General features: G+C 40.2%; 2 protein-coding genes across 3 annotated transcripts in view; one reads left to right on the top strand and one right to left on the bottom strand.

The window, feature by feature from the left end:
* LOC110494237 (RNA-binding motif, single-stranded-interacting protein 2) overlaps positions 1-6,639 on the top strand; it is a 58,896-nt gene extending 52,257 nt beyond the window's left edge. For both annotated transcript variants that reach the window (XM_021569145.3, XM_036950320.2), the window contains exons 9-14: positions 33-126; positions 321-371; positions 665-775; positions 1,337-1,414; positions 1,827-1,914; positions 2,390-6,639. In XM_021569145.3, the coding sequence (XP_021424820.3) occupies positions 33-126; positions 321-371; positions 665-775; positions 1,337-1,414; positions 1,827-1,907 (415 nt within the window). In that variant the 3' untranslated portion in view covers positions 1,908-1,914; positions 2,390-6,639. The remainder of the gene's footprint in view (positions 1-32; positions 127-320; positions 372-664; positions 776-1,336; positions 1,415-1,826; positions 1,915-2,389) is intronic.
* Positions 6,640-7,917: 1,278 nt separating this feature from the next.
* LOC110494238 (protein lifeguard 2-like) lies at positions 7,918-20,770 on the bottom strand. The gene is made up of 13 exons (XM_090205642.1): positions 20,502-20,770; positions 19,808-19,849; positions 14,945-14,999; positions 14,194-14,261; positions 13,915-13,979; positions 13,744-13,797; positions 11,873-11,926; positions 11,561-11,600; positions 11,398-11,435; positions 11,178-11,265; positions 10,807-10,902; positions 10,212-10,265; positions 7,918-10,045 (listed from the first exon to the last, which is right to left on the bottom strand). Exons 1-13 carry the CDS (start codon positions 20,514-20,516, stop codon positions 9,896-9,898), a joined length of 819 nt encoding a protein of 272 aa, XP_090061768.1. The 5' UTR covers positions 20,517-20,770; the 3' UTR covers positions 7,918-9,895.
* Between the last annotated feature and the right edge of the window lie 589 nt (positions 20,771-21,359).

Here is a 21,359-nt window from a genome sequence, read left to right as displayed (position 1 = left end):
CATGCATGGCTTGATGTGTGTATGTTGTGCAGGTTCTATTCGTCACCCTACAGTCTGGCCCCAAACCGGATGATCGCCCAAACGTCCCTCTCTCCCTACATGCATTCACCAGTCTCATCTTACCAGGTCAGACACAGAACACACACACACCACCATCACCAAACCGCCATTCACAAACACATGAAGGAGGAAATCTCTGTAGCCATTGGAGCTATGTCATTGTTATTTGTATTTCCTGTCCGGATTCAGATTTCATCTCTACTCATTCCCCTGTGGGTTTCTGTGTAAAGATGCTGTGTTTTCCTCTTCTCTCTCTCCAGCTACATAGTCCCTCCTGGATGCACCACCAGTCGTACCTCATGCAGCCTGCAGTGAGTAGTAAATAGTATTCTCTACCTCTGCTGCTAAAGTTTACTCCTTACTATTCCCTCCACATCTGGTTAGCTTGAAGTTCTGCTCATCTATCTCTCTCGCTCTTATTCTCTTTGTCATTCTGTCTCTATTTATATTCCTCTCTATCTTCTCTTCCCCTCTCTCCCTCTATCTCTCTGTCACTCTCTGTAATCATGTCTCTGATTTATTGGCTTACTGTCCTTCTCTCTTCCTCTCTCCACTTATCTCTGTCTCCACCCTCTTTCTCTCCCTCCCTTTCACTCTCTCCCAGGGCACAGTCCTGACTCCAACCATGGACCATGCCATGTCCATCCAGCCAACCTCCATGATGGGCCCCATGACCCAGCAGCTCAGCCACCTATCCCTGGGCAGCACAGGCACGGTTAGTACCCTACAGATACCCACTCCATCTCCCCTCCACTCCCTTCAACACCCCACAGATACCCACTCCATCTCCCCCTCCACTCCCTTCAACACCCTACAGATACCCAATCCACCGCCCCCTCCACTCCCTTCAACACCCTACAGATACCCACTCCACCGTCCCCTCCACTCCCTTCAACACCCTACAGATACCCACTCCACCGCCCCCTCCACTCCCTTCAACACCCCACAGATACCCACTCCACCTCCCCCTCCACTCCCTTCAACACCCCACAGATACCCACTCCACCGTCCCCTCCACTCCCTTCAACACCCCACAGATACCCACTCTACCCCCTCTCCTTTGGTCCCTTAGTCTCATCTCAAGACTAAAACACATTGAACAAACCTGAGTGGAGCTAAGGTGAATCGAGTTGTACTGAATTGCAGTTGAAAATAAAAGCAGTTGCCTATGCATGATGAAAGTGTTGCCTATGCATGATGTTGTGAGGCCTGTTGATGTTGGATCTCTACACAGTAATAATGACTGATGGTTTCTTCTCTTCTCGTCCTGTCACAGTATATGCCTGCCAACACTATGCAGGGGACATACATCCCCCAGTACCAACCAGTGCCTCCCTCCAGTGTCCCTGTAGAGGTAAGACCCCAACCAACACCATATGCATTAACTATGCAGAACTAATTAAAGGGATACTTCAGAATTTTGGCAATCTACTTTATCTACTTCCCCAGAGTCAGATGAACTTGTGGATACCATTTTTATGTCTCTGCGTGCAGTTAGCGTTAGAGAAATTGCCAACTAGAGTTAGCACAATGACTGGGTGTCTATGGTAACTGATAGCATACTAGTTGATAACATAGACTTCCATTCATTGCGCCAACGCTAGTTAGCATTGGCTCGCAAAACTAAACTACCTCTAACTTCCTTCATACAGGAATCCTGAAGTATTCCTTTAAAGGGATGACAATAGGGTGTTTCTCTTACAAGAAGTTCTCACCTCAGGGACCTATTAATACTGTTCCACTCCATTTCCTTCCTTTTCTTGAAGGAGGACGGAGGACAACAGCAACAGGTTGCTATGGAGACACCTGCAGAACACACAAACTACTCCTACCAGCACACCAAGTGAAGCTAAGGTAGGATTATGTCAAACATCAACTCTATAAATAAAGTAGTCAAAAGTTTAGTATTTGGTCCCATTTTTTTGGCATACAATACAGCTCAGTATGTGAATAATTTACTTTATTCAGTCATTATTGATCATCTTTATCAAGGGTTTTAATATTTTCGTACCACACTGTATTTGCTAACTTAGTTTCAAGGTAGATTACTACTTAGTTCTTGTTCTCTTGTTCCTCCCTACTAGCTCCATGTCAGAACATTGCATGTAGGAGCCAATTTGTTAGTTCACAAAAAAAACTAAAGCGTGTCAGATATACCTTAAAGAAAATTTAAAAAATTCTGAGTGAATTTATTGATCAGCATTCTGGAAATATACTGATTTACACAGATAGATAATGATATGGAAAGTATGTAGACTTATGAAATATTGTATGTTACATCTATTATGTAAAAGGTGTAGTGTGACAGAGGTAAGTGTGTGTGTTGCAGCTCGGGGTCAGGAGGCCATCTTACTGACTGAACCACAGAGGGTTGGTTCTCTACAAGAAGATAACAGAGCTCTGTTAGCACCAGACCTGAACACCGTTGACAAAAGGAATACGTGTGTGCTTTGAAAAAGAAGTTAACATGCTTATTTTGTCTGGACTTTTCCTCTCTCTTCTTCAAGAGTCAATCAGCCAAAGGTGGAAGCCTTCTGCAATGGAAGCTTTGATCTCTTTTGATAACTGAAAAAATTAACTAAGTTGAACAAAGAAACCAATTTGGAAAGGGGGAAATGACACAGAACGTTATTTTTGTGCACGTAAAATAACAAATTCTTATTTTTTAAAAGCATTCTGGAGTTTCAGAGTGGTAAAAGGAAAGTAATTACAACACAATGTGTCTTTTATTTTTTGGTAAAATATGCAAACTTTAATTTTTAATTTTTTATGTCTGTTTTTTGACATTCTATTCACAGCAGTTTGACAATATTTTGTACATAAAAAAATATACTCATACACATTTAGTTGGTTTAATGTTTTAGTGTAGGATACTTTTAAGTACGGAAAATGCAAAACAAACCGTTTAAAGCTACTTCTCTCTAAAACGAATCCAGTAAGGCAAAGTTCAGTTAACTCACTGGCAGATGGTAACATTCATTATTTATAGATTTAAAATGAAGTCAAACTTAAACCTTATAAAGCATTCACTCATAAACACTCAGAATTTGTTATGAGCAGAGGACAATCATGATCATTCTTATTTATATGTACATCATAGTTCTATTTTTAGATATTTAGTCATATTCAAACTTCAAATGTCACTTGCTTTTGTGTACATTTTATTTAATAACATTCTTTATTTAACAAATCTGGTAAATGCCAAACACTGGCAATAAACATGATACCACTTAGAAAATAATTAATATGTGTTAAATAAGAGCTAAATGATTTTAAAAAATTAAGCACATTTGATATTGCTGTAAAACTTTCTTACGAGAAGAAAATTAACTATATTTTTTTTTTAGGGTATCATGTAATATGACGCATCCAAATGTCACCTTCTGTCTCGAGAAACTTGAGACAAAATTAATTGTTATAATATTATTCAACATTTAATAAATTAATTACTATACTATACAATATTTTTATTGGATTTTATTGGATTCATAGATCGTATAATAATAATTATACAAAATAATAATTATACAAAATACTTGACTTGGTTTGTGCTAGAGTCCATGTCACACCAGTGTCCATAAGAAGTGGTTTTAAGCGGTTTTGTTCTGGTAGTTGTTCAGATGTCTATAGGGAATTTCACCTTTTGTACAAAGTAGACAGACAAATAAGTGGACATGCCTTAGTTTTGAGCAGTTGGGTTACTATGAAATAGGTGTGCAAAATAGCTCAAACAAATAAATGAAAAAGCAAAGCAATGAGGGGAGAAGTAGGACTAAGAAGAGTCCTTTGTTGTTGAGAAAGGGAGCTGCCAGTCTTTCTCAATGCTGCTGTTGTCTCCTGAGTTTTAATTCCTGACTGTCAATTCATTTGATAAAACAATTTGTAGAAAGAAGTAAAGTATGTTTTCTCTTTTGGGGCGTTCACTTGAACCCTTCTGAGCTGTCATGCCTTCTGTTATCTTTGTTGTTGATTTAGTTGTTATAAAACGTGTTTTTGTTGTATTTTATTTTCAAAAGATTTGAGATTTTAGCAGTAGGGAAAAAGTTTAGATTTGAGATTTTATTTTATAAGAGATTCATAGGATTTTTTTTATTGTGTTGAGTTTGTGCGTTTGCACATTGTCCATGCAAACTTAAGAGATGATTTGATGTTTTTATGTTTCTTCACGTTCATTTCCGTTCCAGAGCACTGTGTTGTTCAATATGATATTGTTTTTGTGTGAAATAGGCTTTAACTGAACCACGTCCACGTTTATCTTGGAGACACTCAATGACACTCAATGGCAACCTTGCCCTCCAGCTCAGACCAGTCCAGTGGATATGTACATCTAGTCTAGTGTAAAAGCATTCTATTGTATCTGTCAGAGAAAATGAGGCTGCTATCCAGAAAACACCAAACAGAATATGAAAGTGTTGGTAAAAAAGTGTCCCATAACAAATTGTTCTACAGCAGTTAACTAAACCTTGGATGAATTGTTTCTTATTTCAACAAAGACAAAAATGCGTAAACTTGGCGGATTTCGTTAGAAATGACGACCAAAGTATGTCTAAGCCTTAACTGTAACCAGGCAGATTAGCCCTATTTAAGAAGGGGAAGCCTCTTTCTCCTAATTGAAGGCTATTCAGTTTCAGTTACGGTTGAGGGTTTGGCAAAGAAAAGTTCATACAGATGCAATCAATATCAGATGTTATATTGACGTAATATTATACAGGGCTGAGTTGAACCATGCCTTGTTAAAACCTAGTGTTACCCTAGTAAACATCCCCCCATCACACTGGATCTTGGGTTTTTGCCATTTTTCAGTATTAATGACATCACATATACTGTTTCTTCTTCCTTCCCTATCTCTACACCTCGGTCCTCGCTCTACAAAACGTTAATTATTATTTATGTCTGCAACACCAAAGATGATGAAGCCATCCACCTGTCAGCAAAGTGATCTGTCAGAGTATCTGTCTTGGAGAACATGCCTCTCTCATCCATATTGGCATACAAAGCTACAGTAATGCTATAGTAACGTCTTCGCAAAGTGGCAGTTCCCTGGTCAGTGGTGAACAAGCAATATGTTTCCTTTAGGTTCTGAATGAATGTATTGTTGAATAGAGATCCATACATGTGTGCTTCATTTATCGACATTTGCTTGTTTCGGTTTGGTACATCCAGCTGAAGACCAGTATATGCTACTGTATCTTTAATACAGAGAACAGGGCAATGGGTCTACTTAGCTTTTTTTAGTGTTGATGAGGAGAGCTCAGCATTTATCTATCGTTCTGTAAATATTAGGACTATTTTCTGCTCTTGTTTTTGGTTGAACTCATGTCAAGACCATTGTTTGTTCCTGTTTCCACCTTTGTTGATGTGAGTGTTTTGTTGATGTCTTGTGATCTGTCCAGATAATACACGTTTTCAGATCCAGTGCTCCTCATGAAGGAAAAGGTCATGGTTTTATTTTCTATTGTAATAAACTGATAGTCCATGTATCAGCCATCACTTTAAATACAAAAAAACGTGGTTTTGAAACTATGAAATGACCAGTTGTTACACTGCAGTCTTGCTCATTGAATCAAATTTTCAGATTTGACAACTTGCTTATTGCTGTTTTTTGGGGAGAGCAAATCATTATATGACACTCAATTCCTTGTGAGAATGTAGTATTAGTCAGGTAATCCATTGTGTTATGGTGAATGGTGTTAAAGAGATCCAAAATCTATTGTTTGTCAGTCGTCTTCAGACCTCAAAAGCGGTATAATGTCCATCTGTTCTGTAGATCTAAATTTCAATTTTGGAGTGGACTTTCACTTTAAGTTACAACTAGCTACAATTACCTGTAAGTCATTGTCTGAGGAAGCACATTTGAGGCTATTGTATGTTTCCCTGGTGCGTACCTTTGACAGGTATCTTATAATACCAAGGAAAATGAAGCAAAAACAAGATGTGAAACAGAGGTTTCACTTGCACTTATTTTCAAACCATGCTTATGTAAAGTAAAACCCTAATACCTAGCATTATCCTGTCCTTGCTTGTTGTCCAGATCATGTAGCTTCAATGGCTTATTTCATAGGTTCAAAATGTTTTGCTGCTAAAACGGGATGTCCCAGCAGTGGATAGATGGGAGCCACACTGGTTGTTTAAACATGTCTGACTTTAACCTAGAATATCAAAAGTAGATCAGATTAAAGTATAGTTAACATTCACAAATTATAAAATTACATTTGAGACACATTTTGTGAAAGTTGTACTCTTTGAGTCATTTTGTAATCTCTTGGGTAATTCGGCAGAAATCTGACATTTTGAACATACAACTGTCTCATCTCTCTCACTGCTTGTAAAACATTTCCTTATTTATACAAGAACTCATTTTGTACAGTGTATTAGAGGAGAGAGGTTTTGATATTTGGTTTGTTTGTTAGTTAGCTGGCTAGCCACTCGGTTACTTTCGTCTTCCTGTGCCAGAGTTGCTCGAGTCTCTGTAACTCTTGTTTTTTATTCCTAAAAAAATAAAGTATTTTCTTTCTTTGTTTTACTCTTAGAATTTTAACATGTCAATGTTCTTTTTTAATTAAAAAATATGTTTTTTAATGGCTGTATCTGTGTTCCAAAAAGTTATTACCTAAATTATTAGAATACAATTGAAAGAAAGACAAGTCAATTACATAAAAATTCCAAGTTTATTTTAGTGTTGAGCGAATCGTATTATGTTTGTTCAATATACATTTTTTCAATGTGGTAACCAAGGTGATTGATATCCATCGAAAAGGTGTAAGCTCCTTTCCCTTTGGCTGATCATAGTAACATCCAAACACAACTTTATTGACCAAGCCTTGACACTGTAATAATGATACTGCATTCAAAAGGCTATACATGAACCTTTACAGAGGAGTCACAATAGAACTGGCAACTGATAAACCAATTGTAGGATCTAATAGGATTGTTCATGAAACTTCTTCCCTTTGGATTTCAAGTCATTCTGTATGTGTCTGGGTATGTATCTGTGTAGCTAAACGTGCATAAAAACAATCCGTACAAGATACAGAGCCTTCATGACCATATAGAAACTACTCTAATCACATTGTAGTTTGGAAAATATTATCTTGCCATACCTGGAAGTTCCAGTATGTAGTTCCAAGCTGGAACCGTAGCAATGTATTTGATCCAGATCAGAATCTGTAAAATAAGTACAAAATAACTGACAATAAAATGTAATCTAGGAAACGCATCTGAAGATACTCTGTCATATCAAAACTACAGTTAAGACAATTAAACTCAACCCTGCTGAGTTCCAAAGATTTCCTGAATCAATATGATAGTTTAGGAAAACAGGAAACAGGTATATTTACAGAAAGATAGCATGCTTGAAAGATACAGTATCAATGGTTACTTGTTTTTGTCTTCTTTGTGCTGAGTTGATGACAGACAAGAACCAGAAATCGGACTAGAAAGAACTAGAAAGAACAATAAGTTTTATACTGTTTTAGTATTAGATTAGTGTCGCCAACATTCTGTGACTCAAAATGTTAATGCTATTTATCGTTATGTGCTTCTGTAACCCTCGTTTCCTAACACAGAGCAGACGACAAACACACTACTTACTTACTGTAAGTGCCCTTCTAAGTAATGGCCAGGTTTGTTGTTTCCCAAAGCTGACCTGCTCTCCAACTGTTCACCATAAACAAGGTGAGGTATGCAATCTCGGCACCCAGAACCAAATCTTGTGTGTTCACTGGCCAGCTGCTCATTTTAAAGGTAAACAGCCTGTCAGGACGAGAGACTATGAGACGTGAGAAATATACTATTTTTTTTTTATCACAGAAGAACCAGGGTTGTTTGAGAAGAAGACAGAAATGAAAGAAGCTCTTAAAGACGTCCTACAGTTATTTATTTTTTGACTTTTACTGTTGAAAAGCGATATCCCAAGTATAAATACAGTAAAGTACACACAATAAAGGGTAAAAAAAAAAACGTTTTGAGAAAAATAGTGTTTTTAAGACATACAGTGCCTTGCGAAAGTATTCGGCCCCCTTGAACTTTACGACCTTTTGCCACATTTCAGGCTTCAAACATAAAGATATAAAACTGTATTTTTTTGTGAAGAATCAACAACAAGTGGGACACAATCATGAAGTGGAACGACATTTATTGGATATTTCAAACTTTTTTAACAAATCAAAAACTGAAAAATTGAGCGTGCAAAATTATTCAGCCCCTTTACTTTCAGTGCAGCAAACTCTCTCCAGAAGTTCAGTGAGGATCTCTGAATGATCCAATGTTGACCTAAATTACTAATGATGATAAATACAATCCACCTGTGTGTAATCAAGTCTCCGTATAAATGCACCTGCACTGTGATAGTCTCAGAGGTCCGTTAAAAGCGCAGAGAGCATCATGAAGAACAAGGAACACACCAGGCAGGTCCGAGATACTGTTGTGAAGAAGTTTAAAGCCGGATTTGGATACAAAAAGATTTCCCAAGCTTTAAACATCCCAAGGAGCACTGTGCAAGCGATAATATTGAAATGGAAGGAGTATCAGACCACTGCAAATCTACCAAGACCTGGCCGTCCCTCTAAACTTTCAGCTCATACAAGGAGAAGACTGATCAGAGATGCAGCCAAGAGGCCCATGATCACTCTGGATGAACTGCAGAGATCTACAGCTGAGGTGGGAGACTGTCCATAGGACAACAATCAGTCGTATATTGCACAAATCTGGCCTTTATGGAAGAGTGGCAAGAAGAAAGCCATTTCTTAAAGATATCCATAAAAAGTGTCGTTTAAAGTTTGCCACAAGCCACCTGGGAGACACACCAAACATGTGGAAGAAGGTGCTCTGGTCAGATGAAACCAAAATTGAACTTTCTGGCAACAATGCAAAACGTTATGTTTGGCGTAAAAGCAACAAAGCTCATCACACTGAACACACCATCCCCACTGTCAAACATGGTGGTGGCAGCATCATGGTTTGGGCCTGCTTTTCTTCAGCAGGGACAGGGAAGATGGTTAAAATTGATGGGAAGATGGATGGAGCCAAATACAGGACCATTCTGGAAGAAAGACCTGAGACTGGGACGGAGATTTGTCTTCCAACAAGACAATGATCCAAAACATAAAGCAAAATCTACAATGGAATGGTTCAAAAATAAACATATCCAGGTGTTAGAATGGCCAAGTCAAAGTCCAGACCTGAATCCAATCGAGAATCTGTGGAAAGAACTGAAAACTGCTGTTCACAAATGCTCTCCATCCAACCTCACTGAGCTCGAGCTGTTTTGCAAGGAGGAATAGGAAAAAATGTCAGTCTCTCTATGTGCAAAACTGATAGACATACCCCAAGCGACTTACAGCTGTAATCGCAGCAAAAGGTGGCGCTAGAAAGTATTAACTTAAGGGGGCTGAATAATTTTGCACGCCCAATTTTTCAGTTTTTGATTTGTTAAAAAGTTTGAAATATCCAATAAATGTCATTCCACTTCATGATTGTGTCCCACTTGTTGTTGATTCTTCACAAAAAAATACAGTTTTATATCTTTATGTTTGAAGCCTGAAATGTGGCAAAAGGTCGCAAAGTTCAAGGGGGCCGAATACTTTCGCAAGGCACTGTAACTACAAATATCAAGGAGTAGGACATAACTGGACAACCTATTGAGATGTGCCTTTTGTTCAGATAATTGGGTGTTAAATGAGGTGAAAAGGAGACTGGAGTGCCACTTTAAGTTATAAGGTTGAGGGAGATTGGGCTGAGGGAGTGCAGGGAGCCAAAACACCCATGTGGTCCAAATGAGAAATAGACAGACATCTAGTTTGATAGATGTTTTTATGTTTCCCAACAGACAGATTTATCAGTCACGGCCCCCTCCAAAACATGACAGTAGGAAGCTGAACAGGTTTACTATGTCCAGGTAGAGGTTCAGGGTGGCAAAGACGTACTCCTCTGGACTCATAGTGTAGCGCTTGTTGCCTATCAGCAGCTGGGTGTCAAACGCCAGAAACTAAGAGAGAAAGAGAGAGTGGGGGAGGGGGGGGGGTTCAAATCATTTCGCTACAGACTGTAACCCAATGATTAGGGCCAGAAATTTGTCTTGACCATGTGATCTTGACCAGGAAAAACTCTGGGCCTTCCCAATGATGAATGCGTGTTGAATATCTGCCACTCACCAGAGTGAAGAGGATAGCTCCTATCACAGCGTAGATGGCTTGTAACCAGGACACCTGTGTAAGACAGTAAGAATTTTATCAACCAATCCTAATGAGGATAGGCCACCAATCTAGGAAAGACACTGGCTTATAATCATCTCACAAGATTAAAGTGATACTTTGGGATTTTGGTAATGAAGCCCTTTATCTACTTCCCCAGAGTCAGACGAACTCATGAATACCATTTTTATGTCTCTGTGTGCAGGAAGCTCACAAACTTACCTCTAACTTCCTGCATAAATTATATCCACGAGTTTACCTGACTCTGGGAAATAACATAAAGGGATTCATTGTCAAAATCCCGAACTATCCCTTTAAAGGAATACCCAGGACTAATCAATCTTGTACATGTTAGTCTCTACCCACCCAAATGGCGAGAGTGAGGGCCAAAAGCCTTACCGTCACTCTATATATAAACTCACTATCAGTCCCTCACAACTATTCTTATCGCCTTCTGGAAAGGTACACATGCTCATTACGCCATCATGTGACCTAATTGTCCTTATTTACAGAGTCAGCTGTCAATGGAAGCTAAGCAGGCAGACGAGCTACTTACATATCCGAAGGGGATGACGATGGAGAGTATGATGCAACAGAACAGCATGACCATGGTCAGGACAAACAGGACTCCCTGGTAGGAGGTGAAGTCAATCTACAGTAGGAAACAAGGGAGAGAGAATAGGGGTGTGTTGTTAAAATGCACACATGATCTATCCGATTGCAGCATATTCATTTTGTCAGAAGAAAACAATTTAACAAAAGATTGCACATAGGGTTAGGAGTTTTTCCTGGTCAGGTCATGTGGTAAAGTAAAACTCCTGGCCCTAGTGATACATACTAATTTCATTCATGACTATTTACGTTATCTGTATGTTTTTGTTTCAATGAGTAGGAAGCCTGTGTGGGGATGGGGGTCATTTTTATCACCTTGGTCTGGAAGCTGAAGATGGTGACAGACATACACACCAGAGCAGTGATGCCTAGACACAGGACCACTGACTTGGTGTTGTAGAAGCTGGAGAAACAGAGTTGGTTAATCCATCAACCAGTCATCCTACACATACTTTGTAGATGTTGATAGATGTGTTAATTAATTCTTATCTTCATACATAATTGATGTCACATACAATAAACACAAGTCATTTACCTGGACACAAAGCCCATCATGCAGGCCAGGCTGAGAGTCTGAGAGCAGACAGAACAGAGACGAACACAGAGCAGAGTGAATCAGGTGCACAGACAGGTAGGGAGAGTATTGAGTACATGCTATTCTCTCTATTTCTTTCATATTTGTTACTCATCATACTCACAAAGAGAGCCAGCAGAACAAGGTTCCAGGGAAACTGTCTCCTATTATAGAGATACAGACAATTCAGGTTGGTGAGTTCACTCTATAATATTGCAAGTTATCATTTACAATGGACATTCACAACCATTATCTAGGAATAATGTTATAGATACATTACTGTGTTATACACCTGCTTAATGTGTAATAAGTGTTGGTGTTCATGTGTATTAAAACTACATTCACTATTTGATTTAGGGAATATTACATCTGTTTTTTGATATGACTGTCAAGATTTGATGTAAGTGCTGTGTACTACCCAGAGGGAAACTCTTACCTGATTTGTTCACCACAGCAGTTCAATGCGATGTAGGTGGCCAAGAACATCATGCTGTTGAAAAGCAAAAAGAAACCAGTTCATTATTAAAACAATTACATAGCTAATCACCCCCTTCCTGTTACCCATCGGCCCACCATTTGCGCATACGTCACATGCACAAGTCTCCCAAACCTGAGGGAGTAAAAATGATGGAGGGTGTAGGGGCTAATTAGTAGTCTGGCTAACACCTAATTCAAAGTCCTCCCGACTTCAGAGGCTGGGAAGGCTGTTTTGATGTTGTTGGCGTGATGCGTCGATAATGAAGGGTGCTGTGCTTTTACTGGTTGGTGCTCCTCTGTGTCTGTCTCACTAAAACACCCACGGGCACTAGTGATGCTCAGGTTGCCTCATAACAGGCAAGAAGCAGAGATGAAAGAGGAAAGACAAAGCAAACTTTACCCGTGTTAACTAGACTGGAGAATTCAATCTATTGATTCATTACATTATTCTGGTGAGCAAGGGTTTCTTTAGTCTTCTAGGGCAACAAGTAATGCCAGAAGATAAGCTGCATCTATCTAATTATAGACACGTTGACTGACAAATAGCCTACCATATGTCAGAAATGATAAGCAGAAACATAGGCCTATCTTAAAAAAAAAAAAGGCCTGTCAAAAAATTGTTCCGCCATCTGACTGTACGGCACATTTTTCTATATTTGCAGGTTAGGGTCAGGCCTCAGATTTTCACTTTATACATATAGTCGGGCGGTTGCGGATGGGTTATTAGCAATTGCCGGCAGGTGTGGGTGAACAAACAGCTGACCTGCACATCACTAACATGCACAGCCACCTAGCCCCAGCGCACTGCCCCCTTCCATTACAATGGCTGGATTTTCAAATCCAAACAACCAGAGGTCTCAACACCCGAGGAAAAATGTACATATATTATATATTCGAGAGAACAAATCAATGTGTCGGCTCAATTTCTGAGCGAATACTGCATTTACGTAGGCCTCCTGTCCAGACCAGTGTGTGAGCTCTCCGGATGCTATGAGTTACTTCAGCCAGGTTAATAGACCCTCAGATAGCACTTCAACTGACTTAGCTACACTAAAGATGGTCTATTATATTGACAAGATATTTGAGTGACCGCTCTAACAATGGAAATGCATGTCCTCAAAGAGGGAATGCAGGCGGGACTCCGATATAAAGTCATTTTTTGGTAAGATGCGGAAATGCCACGTGCGTCCACTTATATCAGTGCATTCTTAATAACCTAACCCTTATGACACTTATACAAGATCAAATAAGCCTCACGTAGCAAATTAGCAATTACATTTTTTGTTGACCAAATTCGGCACTCTCATTGACCTCCATAGAAAAACTCCTCACTTCGTGGGCTTATTTTTGTGAACGGATTTTGGATCGAGTAAAATGTCTCACTTTGCCTCTTCCTATCTGGCTACCCTGAGCGAAGTGGCATCCCATAACACAGCAATTTGTTTTTGAGTTTGCACAATTTCACACAAAATAATGGAGGCTTGTAATTTCTTTGTGTCTGATTTAGAATAATATGAAATACATCCTTAATTAAATACTGTTACTGAGGTTTATATCTTGTAACAGGGGGAATTTTCTCATTTGAAAGTCCTGCTAATTTTATTATTGAAATGTCAAACATGAATTCCATCATTCAAGTCACGAGTGTGTCCCAAAGATGATGGGTTTATTTGATCCCCTCACCAATCTTGAAGTCGCCCTCAGTTTCGTCAGCAACACGTGCCAACGGAGGGCCCTGCAAGCAAGTTGGTAGGGGTGAGGGGCTGGTTTGGGATTCACTGTCTAGGTGAGGAAAAGTCAGGACATGTCAATCAAGATGTTGTCACTTACTAGGAGCACATGTACAGGAGGGGGTGTGTCTGAATGTAGAACCTCACTGGTGCACTGTGGAGAAATGAGAGAGTGTTACATAATGTAGAGTGCACACACACTCATGTTCATCAAATGTATTGGATATTTATGTTTTGGATATATTTGCAATGTATTGGATATGATACATACCAGAATGTGAAGAGCGCAACAATGGCCACAGTCACACAGAGTTGGATCATCAGGATGGCATAGACCTATAAGGATACAGAGAGGTGGAATAAGAGGGGACGGCCCAGATACACCCTCAAAATACTATACTACATGCTAGATCATGCATGCTTAGAAAAGTCTGTGTAGCTCAGTTACAGTAATATCATTATCTGGAAGGATAACGGAAGACGAAAACAAGTGTTTCTTATTGGACGGGTGGTTCTTATGAGTTCAGGTTGTCCCTCGCTGTTTTAGTACCTTTCTGATGAAGATCCTCCTGATGGCCTGGTCATCCCAAGAGAACTGGGTTTGCATCTCCTCATAATCTGACAGGGAGGGAAGACAGGGAGTTAAACATCTTGTTAAAACAGCAGATGTGTAAAGATTCAACACTGACATTTACATGTTACGTCATTTAGCAGAAGCTCTTATTCAGTGCGACTTACGGTTAAGTGCCTTGCTCAAGGGCACATTGACAGATTTTTCAACTAGTCAGCTCGAGGGTTCAAATTAGCAATCTTTCAGTTACTGTCCCAATGCTCTTAACCGCTTGGCTACCTGCCACCCTGGTTACATCACACGTTAAAATGTTGGCGGCAGGTAGCCTGGCGGGTAGGAGCGTTTGGCCAGTAACCGAAAGGTTGCTGGATCGAATCCCCAAGCTGACAAGTAAAAAATCTGTTGTTTTTCCCCAGAGCAAGGCACTTAACGCACTGTTCCCCAGGCGCCAATGACGTGGATGTTGATTAAGGCAGCCCCCCGAACCTCTCTGTTCCAGAGGGGTTGGGTTAAATGCGGAAGACACATTTCAGTTGAATGCATTGTTGTACAACTGACTAGGTATCCCCCTTTCCTGCCCATTTGTCTTTGTTCTATAGTAAGGTGGTTGGTGTGCGTCCAGCAGTAGAAGACCACTGCATACTGTAGCCAGAAAGGTGTCCATTGATAGAAGGGGATGAGATATCCTGTGTAACTGACTAGTTGAGATACAAAGATGTTTTGTTATTACCTGCAGTAGCCTCTTCATAGCTGGGTGGGTGTTCTTTGCCTGTCCTTGGAGACAGCTGAGTATATGGTGAGATACACAAATGATCAGAGATACCAGTCTTTATACATTGAGCCCAAAACTATTGTGACAGGGACAATTCTGCAGTGGTTTTGGCTCTGTACTCCAGCATTTGGATTTGAAATGAAATGCACAAATATAATACCCCACAAAAAAATGCTAACCTCCCCTATTACTGCAAGGGTGAGAGGTCAGCATGTCTTGGGGGTATGATATTTGTGCATCTGTAACTTTGTCACTCATCATTATTCACGATGTATTCGGGATTATCTGTAATCATGTTGGCATCCACATTCATGTAGAAGTGTTTCGAAAATATTATATTATTATTTACAATAAAAGTGACTCCACAAGCTTGTTGTAGTCATTGCGTACTATGAATATGGGACCAAATACTTAACTTTGTACTACTTTAACACACATATAAGTGAATTTGTCCCAATACTTGTGGTCCCCTAAAATGGGGGGACTATGTACAAGAAGTGCTGTCACTCGATATGGATGAAAATACCCTCAAATTAAAGCTCATAGTCATTGTATCATTTAAAGCACAGAGCCAAAAGAACAACAACATTTTCCCCATCCCAATACTTTTGGAGCTCACTGTATGAAGTATGAAACTGAAATACACTTTTAATAAACACTTCACTCGTACAGGGCCGGCTCGCCCTGTTCACGGATCACGCGTCACGTGTAGGACCACTGACTTAATAAGATAATATATAATAATTATGGAAGACACTCTTAGGCTATGGATGGATGAAAGTCTGAATAGTAGAATACACACATTGAACATTTTATAATTGGTAGTGCGGTTTCCCTCTTGTTATGTCAGTCACTGTGTGACAACAGTCAGGTTTTCATTGACCCAGGTTTACTTGACAAAAGCAATGTTGCAAAATAAAATCTAATATAAGAGACATTTTCCAAAGATCAACCACATTTTTATCTTATTCACAGGGGTGGATTTTTATTTTGTCTGACTTTCTTATTGCAACAAATGATGATGGAAACAGTTTTTTGAATAAATTATGTTTGCTGAATCATTTTGAAGGTACTGTGATGTCATCGCGCCACAATAAAGCTCCGCTCCATATTCATTCTAATTGCCTACTGCTCGCATTATTATTTTTTCAACAACAATAATTATGTTCCTTTGCAGGATAAGAATTGTCCAGACTTTCAAGAACACCTGAATTGCTTTGCCTTGCTTTTCTGATTGCTTTCTCAACTTACCTGAGACATGAAATAGATAGGTGAGAGGGCATACAAGCGGTCACCAATTTATTAATGCACAACTTACTTAAATGGGTAATGGAAACACTGTAGGTTTTTGCAAAAAAATTTTTTTTTATGTGTGACATCATTACAGCCGTGGCCAAAAGTTTTGAGAATGACACACTTCAATGTTGATGTGAGTGTTTTGTTGATGTCTTGTGATCTGTCCAGATAATACACGTTTTCAGATCCAGTGCTCCTCATGAAGGAAAAGGTCATGGTTTTATTTTCTATTGTAATAAACTGATAGTCCATGTATCAGCCATCACTTTAAATACCATTTTTTTTATGTGTGACATCATTACAGCCGTGGCCAAAAGTTTTGAGAATGACACACTTCAATGTCTTTAGATATTTTTGTCAGATGTTACTATGGAATACTGAAGTATAATTACAAGCATTTCATACGTGTCAAAGGCTTTTATTGACAATTACATAAAGTTGATGCAAAGAGTCAATATTTGCAGTGTTGACCCTTCTTTTTCAAGCCCTCTGCAATCCGCCCTGGCATGCTGTCAATTAACTTCTGGGCCACATCCTGACTGATGGCAGCCCATTCTTGCATAATCAATGCTTGGAGTTTGTCAGAATTTCTGGGTATTTGTTTGTCCACCCACCTCTTGAGAATTGACTACAAGTTCTCAATGGGATTAAGGTCTGGGGAGTTTCCTGGCCATGGCCCCAAAATATCAATGTTTTGTTCCCCGAGCCACTTATTTATCACTTTTGCCTTATGGCAATGTGCTCCATCATGCTGGAAAAGGCATTGTTCATCACCAAACTGTTCCTGGATCGTTGGGAGAAGTTGCTCTCGGATGATGTGATGGTACCATTCTTTATTCATGGCTGTGTTCTTAGGCAAAATTGTGAGTGAGCCCACTCCCTTGGCTGAGAAGCAACCCCACATGAATGGTCTCAGGATGCTTTACATGTTGGCATGTTGGCATGACACAGGACTGATGGTAGCACTCACCTTGTCTTCTCCGGAAAAGTATTTTTCCGAATGCCCCAAACAATCGGAAAGGGGATTCATCGGAGAAAATGACTTTACCCCAGTCCTCAGCAGTCCAATCCCTTCTTTGCTGCCCTTCTTGACACCAGGCCATCCTCCAAAAGTCTTCGCCTCACTGTGCGTGCAGATGCACTCACACCTGCCTGCTGCCATTCCTGAGCAAGCTCTGTATTGGTGGTGCCCCGATCCCACAGCTGAATCAACTTTAGGAGACGGTCCTGGCTCTTGCTGGACTTTCTTGGGAACCCTGAAGCCTTCGTCACAACAATTGAACCGCTCTCCTTCCAAACACTCACTTCCGTCATCATGTAGTGTTTTGAAAGACTAGTCAAAGACCATATCACCTCCACCCTACCTGACACCCTAGACCCACTTCAATTTGTTTACCGCCCTGGGTCTCGACCCCGCCCTGTGCAACTGGGTACTGGACTTCCTGACAGGCCGCCCCCAGGTGGTGAAGGTAGGTAACAACATCTCCACCCCGCTGATCCTCAACACTGGGGCCCCACAAGGGTGCGTTCTGAGCCCTCTCCTGTACTTCTTGTTCACCCATGACTGCGTGGCCATGCACGCCTCCAACTCAATCATCAAGTTTGCGGACGACACTACAGTGGTGGTGTCAGGAAAATAACCTCACACTCAACGTCAACAAAACAAAGGAGATGATTTTGGACTTCAGGAAACAGCAGAGGGAGCACCCCTCTATCCACATCGATGGGACAGTAGTGGAGAGGACAGTAAGTTTTAAGTTCCTCGGCGTACACATCAAGGACAAACTGAATTGGTCCACCCACACAGACAGCGTCGTGAAGAAGGCGCAACAGCGCCTCTTCAACCTCAGGAGGCTGAAGAAATTTGGCTTGTCACCAAAAGCACTCACAAACTTCTACAGATGCACAATCGAGAGCATCCCGTCGGGCTGTATCACCGCCTAGTATGGCAACTGCTCCGACAACAACCGTAAGGCTCTCCAGAGGGTAGTGAGGTCTGCACAACGCATCACCGGGGGCAAACTACCTGCCCTCCAGGACACCTACACCACCCAATGTCACAGGAAGGCCATAAAGATCATCAAGGACAACAAGGACAACAACCACCCGAGCCACTGCCTGTTCACCCCACTATCATCCGGAAGGCGAGGTCAGTACAGGTGCATCAAAGCAGGGACCGAAAGACTGAAAAACAGCTTCTATCTCAAGACCATCAGACCACCACTAACAATGAGTGGCTGCTGCCAACACACGGACTCAACTCCAGCCACTTTAATAATGGGAATTGATGGAAATTAATGTAAAATATATCACTAGCCACTTTAAACAATGCTACTTAATATAATGTTTACATACCCTACATTACTCATCTCATATGTATATGTATATACTGTACCCTATATCATCTACTGCATCTTTATGTAATACATGTATCACTAGCCACTTTAAACTATGCCACTTTGTTTACATACTCATCTCATATGTATATACTGTACTCGATACCATCTACTGCATCTTGCCTATGTCGTTCTGTACCATCACTCATTCATATATCTTTATGTACATATTCTTTATCCCTTTACACTTGTGTGTATAAGGTAGTAGTTTTGGAATTGTTAGGTTAGATTACTCGTTGGTTATTACTGCATTGTCGGAACTAGAAGCACAAGCATTTCGCTACACTCGCATTAACATCTGCTAACCATGTGTATGTGACAAATCAATTTGATTTGATTTGATTTGAAGTTCTTGATGATCCAATAAATGGTTGATTTAGGTGCAATCTTACTGGCAGCAATATCCTTGTCTGTGAAGCCCTTTTTGTGCAAAGCAATGATGACGGCACGTGTTTCCTTGCAGGTAACCATGTTTGACAGAGAAAGAATAATGATTCCAAGCACCACCCTCCTTTTGAAGCTTCCAGTCTGTTATTCGAACTCAATCAGCATGATAGAGTGTTCTCCAGCCTTGTCCTCGTCAACACTCACACCTGTGTTAACGAGAGGATCACTGACATGATGTCAGTTGGTCCTTTTGTGGCAGGGCTGAAATGCAGTGGAAATGTTTTTGGGGGATTCAGTTCATTTGCCTGTCAAAGAGGGACTTTGCAATTTATTGCAATTCATCTGATCACTCTTCATAACATTCTGGAGTATATGCAAATGTGCATCATACAAACTGAAGCAGCAGACTGTGAAAATTAATATTTGTGTAATTCTCAAAACTTTTGGCCATGACTGTACATCCTGCAGTTTTTATTGACACAGGATAGTTAAATGGAAACGCACAGTAGCAGGCAATTGTTACATCAATTTTCTATGCAAACTTTCTAAACATTGACAAAAAATCTTGGGACAAATTCATGGAAACATACGTAGCTATAGCCATGAAGCATGGCTTGAAACTAACTAATGTTCTATCGAGTCATGTTTTAGGTTGTGAGGTGGGAGTGGCCCCCAACCAAATGTCGCTTGGGGCCCACAAAAGGCTAGAGCCGGCTCTGCTCTCTTTTAACATAAAACTTACTTCATCCAACTCAACTTCTTTCAACTCAACTTCCTTTTGCTGCTATAAGACAAAATGGGCAAGTGAAGGATAACATGTGAAGGATAAACAATTTATAAACTTGCTATATTCTATTCTATACATGATTCTATTCATGCATTCAAGTCCTTGTGATCCACTGATAATCCAGATAGGCTACACATAGAGGCCTGTATCAGTGTAAACAAACCTCCATGTTTCATCAGTGTTTAGGATAGGATAAGGATTAGGATACTCTCAGTAGGCAACCATCTTAGTTTGGCCTACATATAGGGCACGTTCCTCTGCCCAGGCGTTGTTGACGCATGCCAGATCTTTCAATGCCTGGATAGGTATTTTACATATCAGCTAACCACATCATATGTTATAGCAATCTTGTGCCCGACGGCACAGTCAATGACGTGGCACGCAACTATTGGTTGATGCATGCAACGTCTGAGCAGGGGAACACGACCAGAGACTTGTTTACAGTGAATGAGCGTAACATTTAAGAAATAGAGAAATATTTGTCTGTCTCTCTTTCTCTCTTTTTTAGACTATAGCCTATGATGACGTTCTATAGTATATCAGAGAGAAAACCACATATAATGTCTGGAATTGGCAATTCAGAACAACAACCAATTTCTGTTCACATCAGCTTTGAAATAGTAATTTGACAAGAGAGAGAAATCTTTACCTTTCCCTTAGTCATATTTGTGTCTTTTTGGCACCTTGTAGTGTTGAATTTCTGTTGTTTATGGTGTTGATATCCTTGTTCTTATGATGTTAATGGCTTGTCAACCTCAGTAGTAGATTTCCTTCTATTATAATAAAGCTTATTTTCTCTTCTTTTTATTTTTGTATCCCTTATGTATTTTTCCTGTCCTTTTCTTTCAGCCGTGGTACAGTAGAAGAGAGAGGTTGAACTTGTTCTTACAGTGGCTGTGCTGAATCTGTGGTAACTGTGCGGATTACACCATCAAAACTCTATATAGAGCACCATTAGGAGGTTAATCCCTCTCCAACTCTGATCCCATCCCCCTATCTCTGCTGTAAATGAGGCCGTTCTCGCAACATCCAGGTAAGGCTTCAGCATTTTGACATGCAGGAATGTACCACTGCCTCAACCAAAGAAGGGGTGGTTGATCTGTTTGTAGTAACACTGACAAACACGTTTCCCAAAAGGCTTCAGAGCAATTAGGAGGCCCAAACCAATATACTGAATGATCAGCTGATGATCCAGGCAGGGGGAACTGGGTTGCATATCTGAATTACATGTCCTTTACAGTATATAACATACTGACCCCATAGTAGAATTACAGTAGTAGGAAAGGGAGCTCTGCCAGTCAAAACACATCATCCAAATCTATTTTCATAATACATTTTATAAACCTTTTATAATATCATCAATAATATCCACCTCTCTATGTCTCTCTCTGTCTGACTCTCCCTCTCCCCATACCTCCCTCCCCATACCTCCCTCCCTCTATCGAGACCAGCAGTCCACCACCAATTTCACGATTCCGTGAATAGAGCTGAACATTCTAAACATAAT

This window comes from Oncorhynchus mykiss, chromosome 17, assembly GCF_057628025.1.
Source record: "Oncorhynchus mykiss isolate SJ-2025 chromosome 17, ASM5762802v1, whole genome shotgun sequence".
Lineage (NCBI taxonomy): Eukaryota > Metazoa > Chordata > Actinopteri > Salmoniformes > Salmonidae > Oncorhynchus > Oncorhynchus mykiss.
The sequence above is the reverse complement of the archived record's forward strand: the minus strand, read 5'-3'. Positions and strand labels throughout refer to the sequence as shown.

What these genes read in the sequence shown, in the direction of transcription:
- LOC110494238 (XM_090205642.1), bottom strand. An exon ending in AAGAAGTTGAGTTGGATGAA is followed by an intron (nt 15,000 to 19,807) that starts GTAAGTTTTATG and finishes CCATATACTCAG; the next exon opens with CTGTCTCCAAGGACAGGCAA. An exon ending in TTGTTCTGCTGGCTCTCTTT is followed by an intron (nt 11,436 to 11,560) that starts GTGAGTATGATG and finishes GTCTGCTCTCAG; the next exon opens with ACTCTCAGCCTGGCCTGCAT.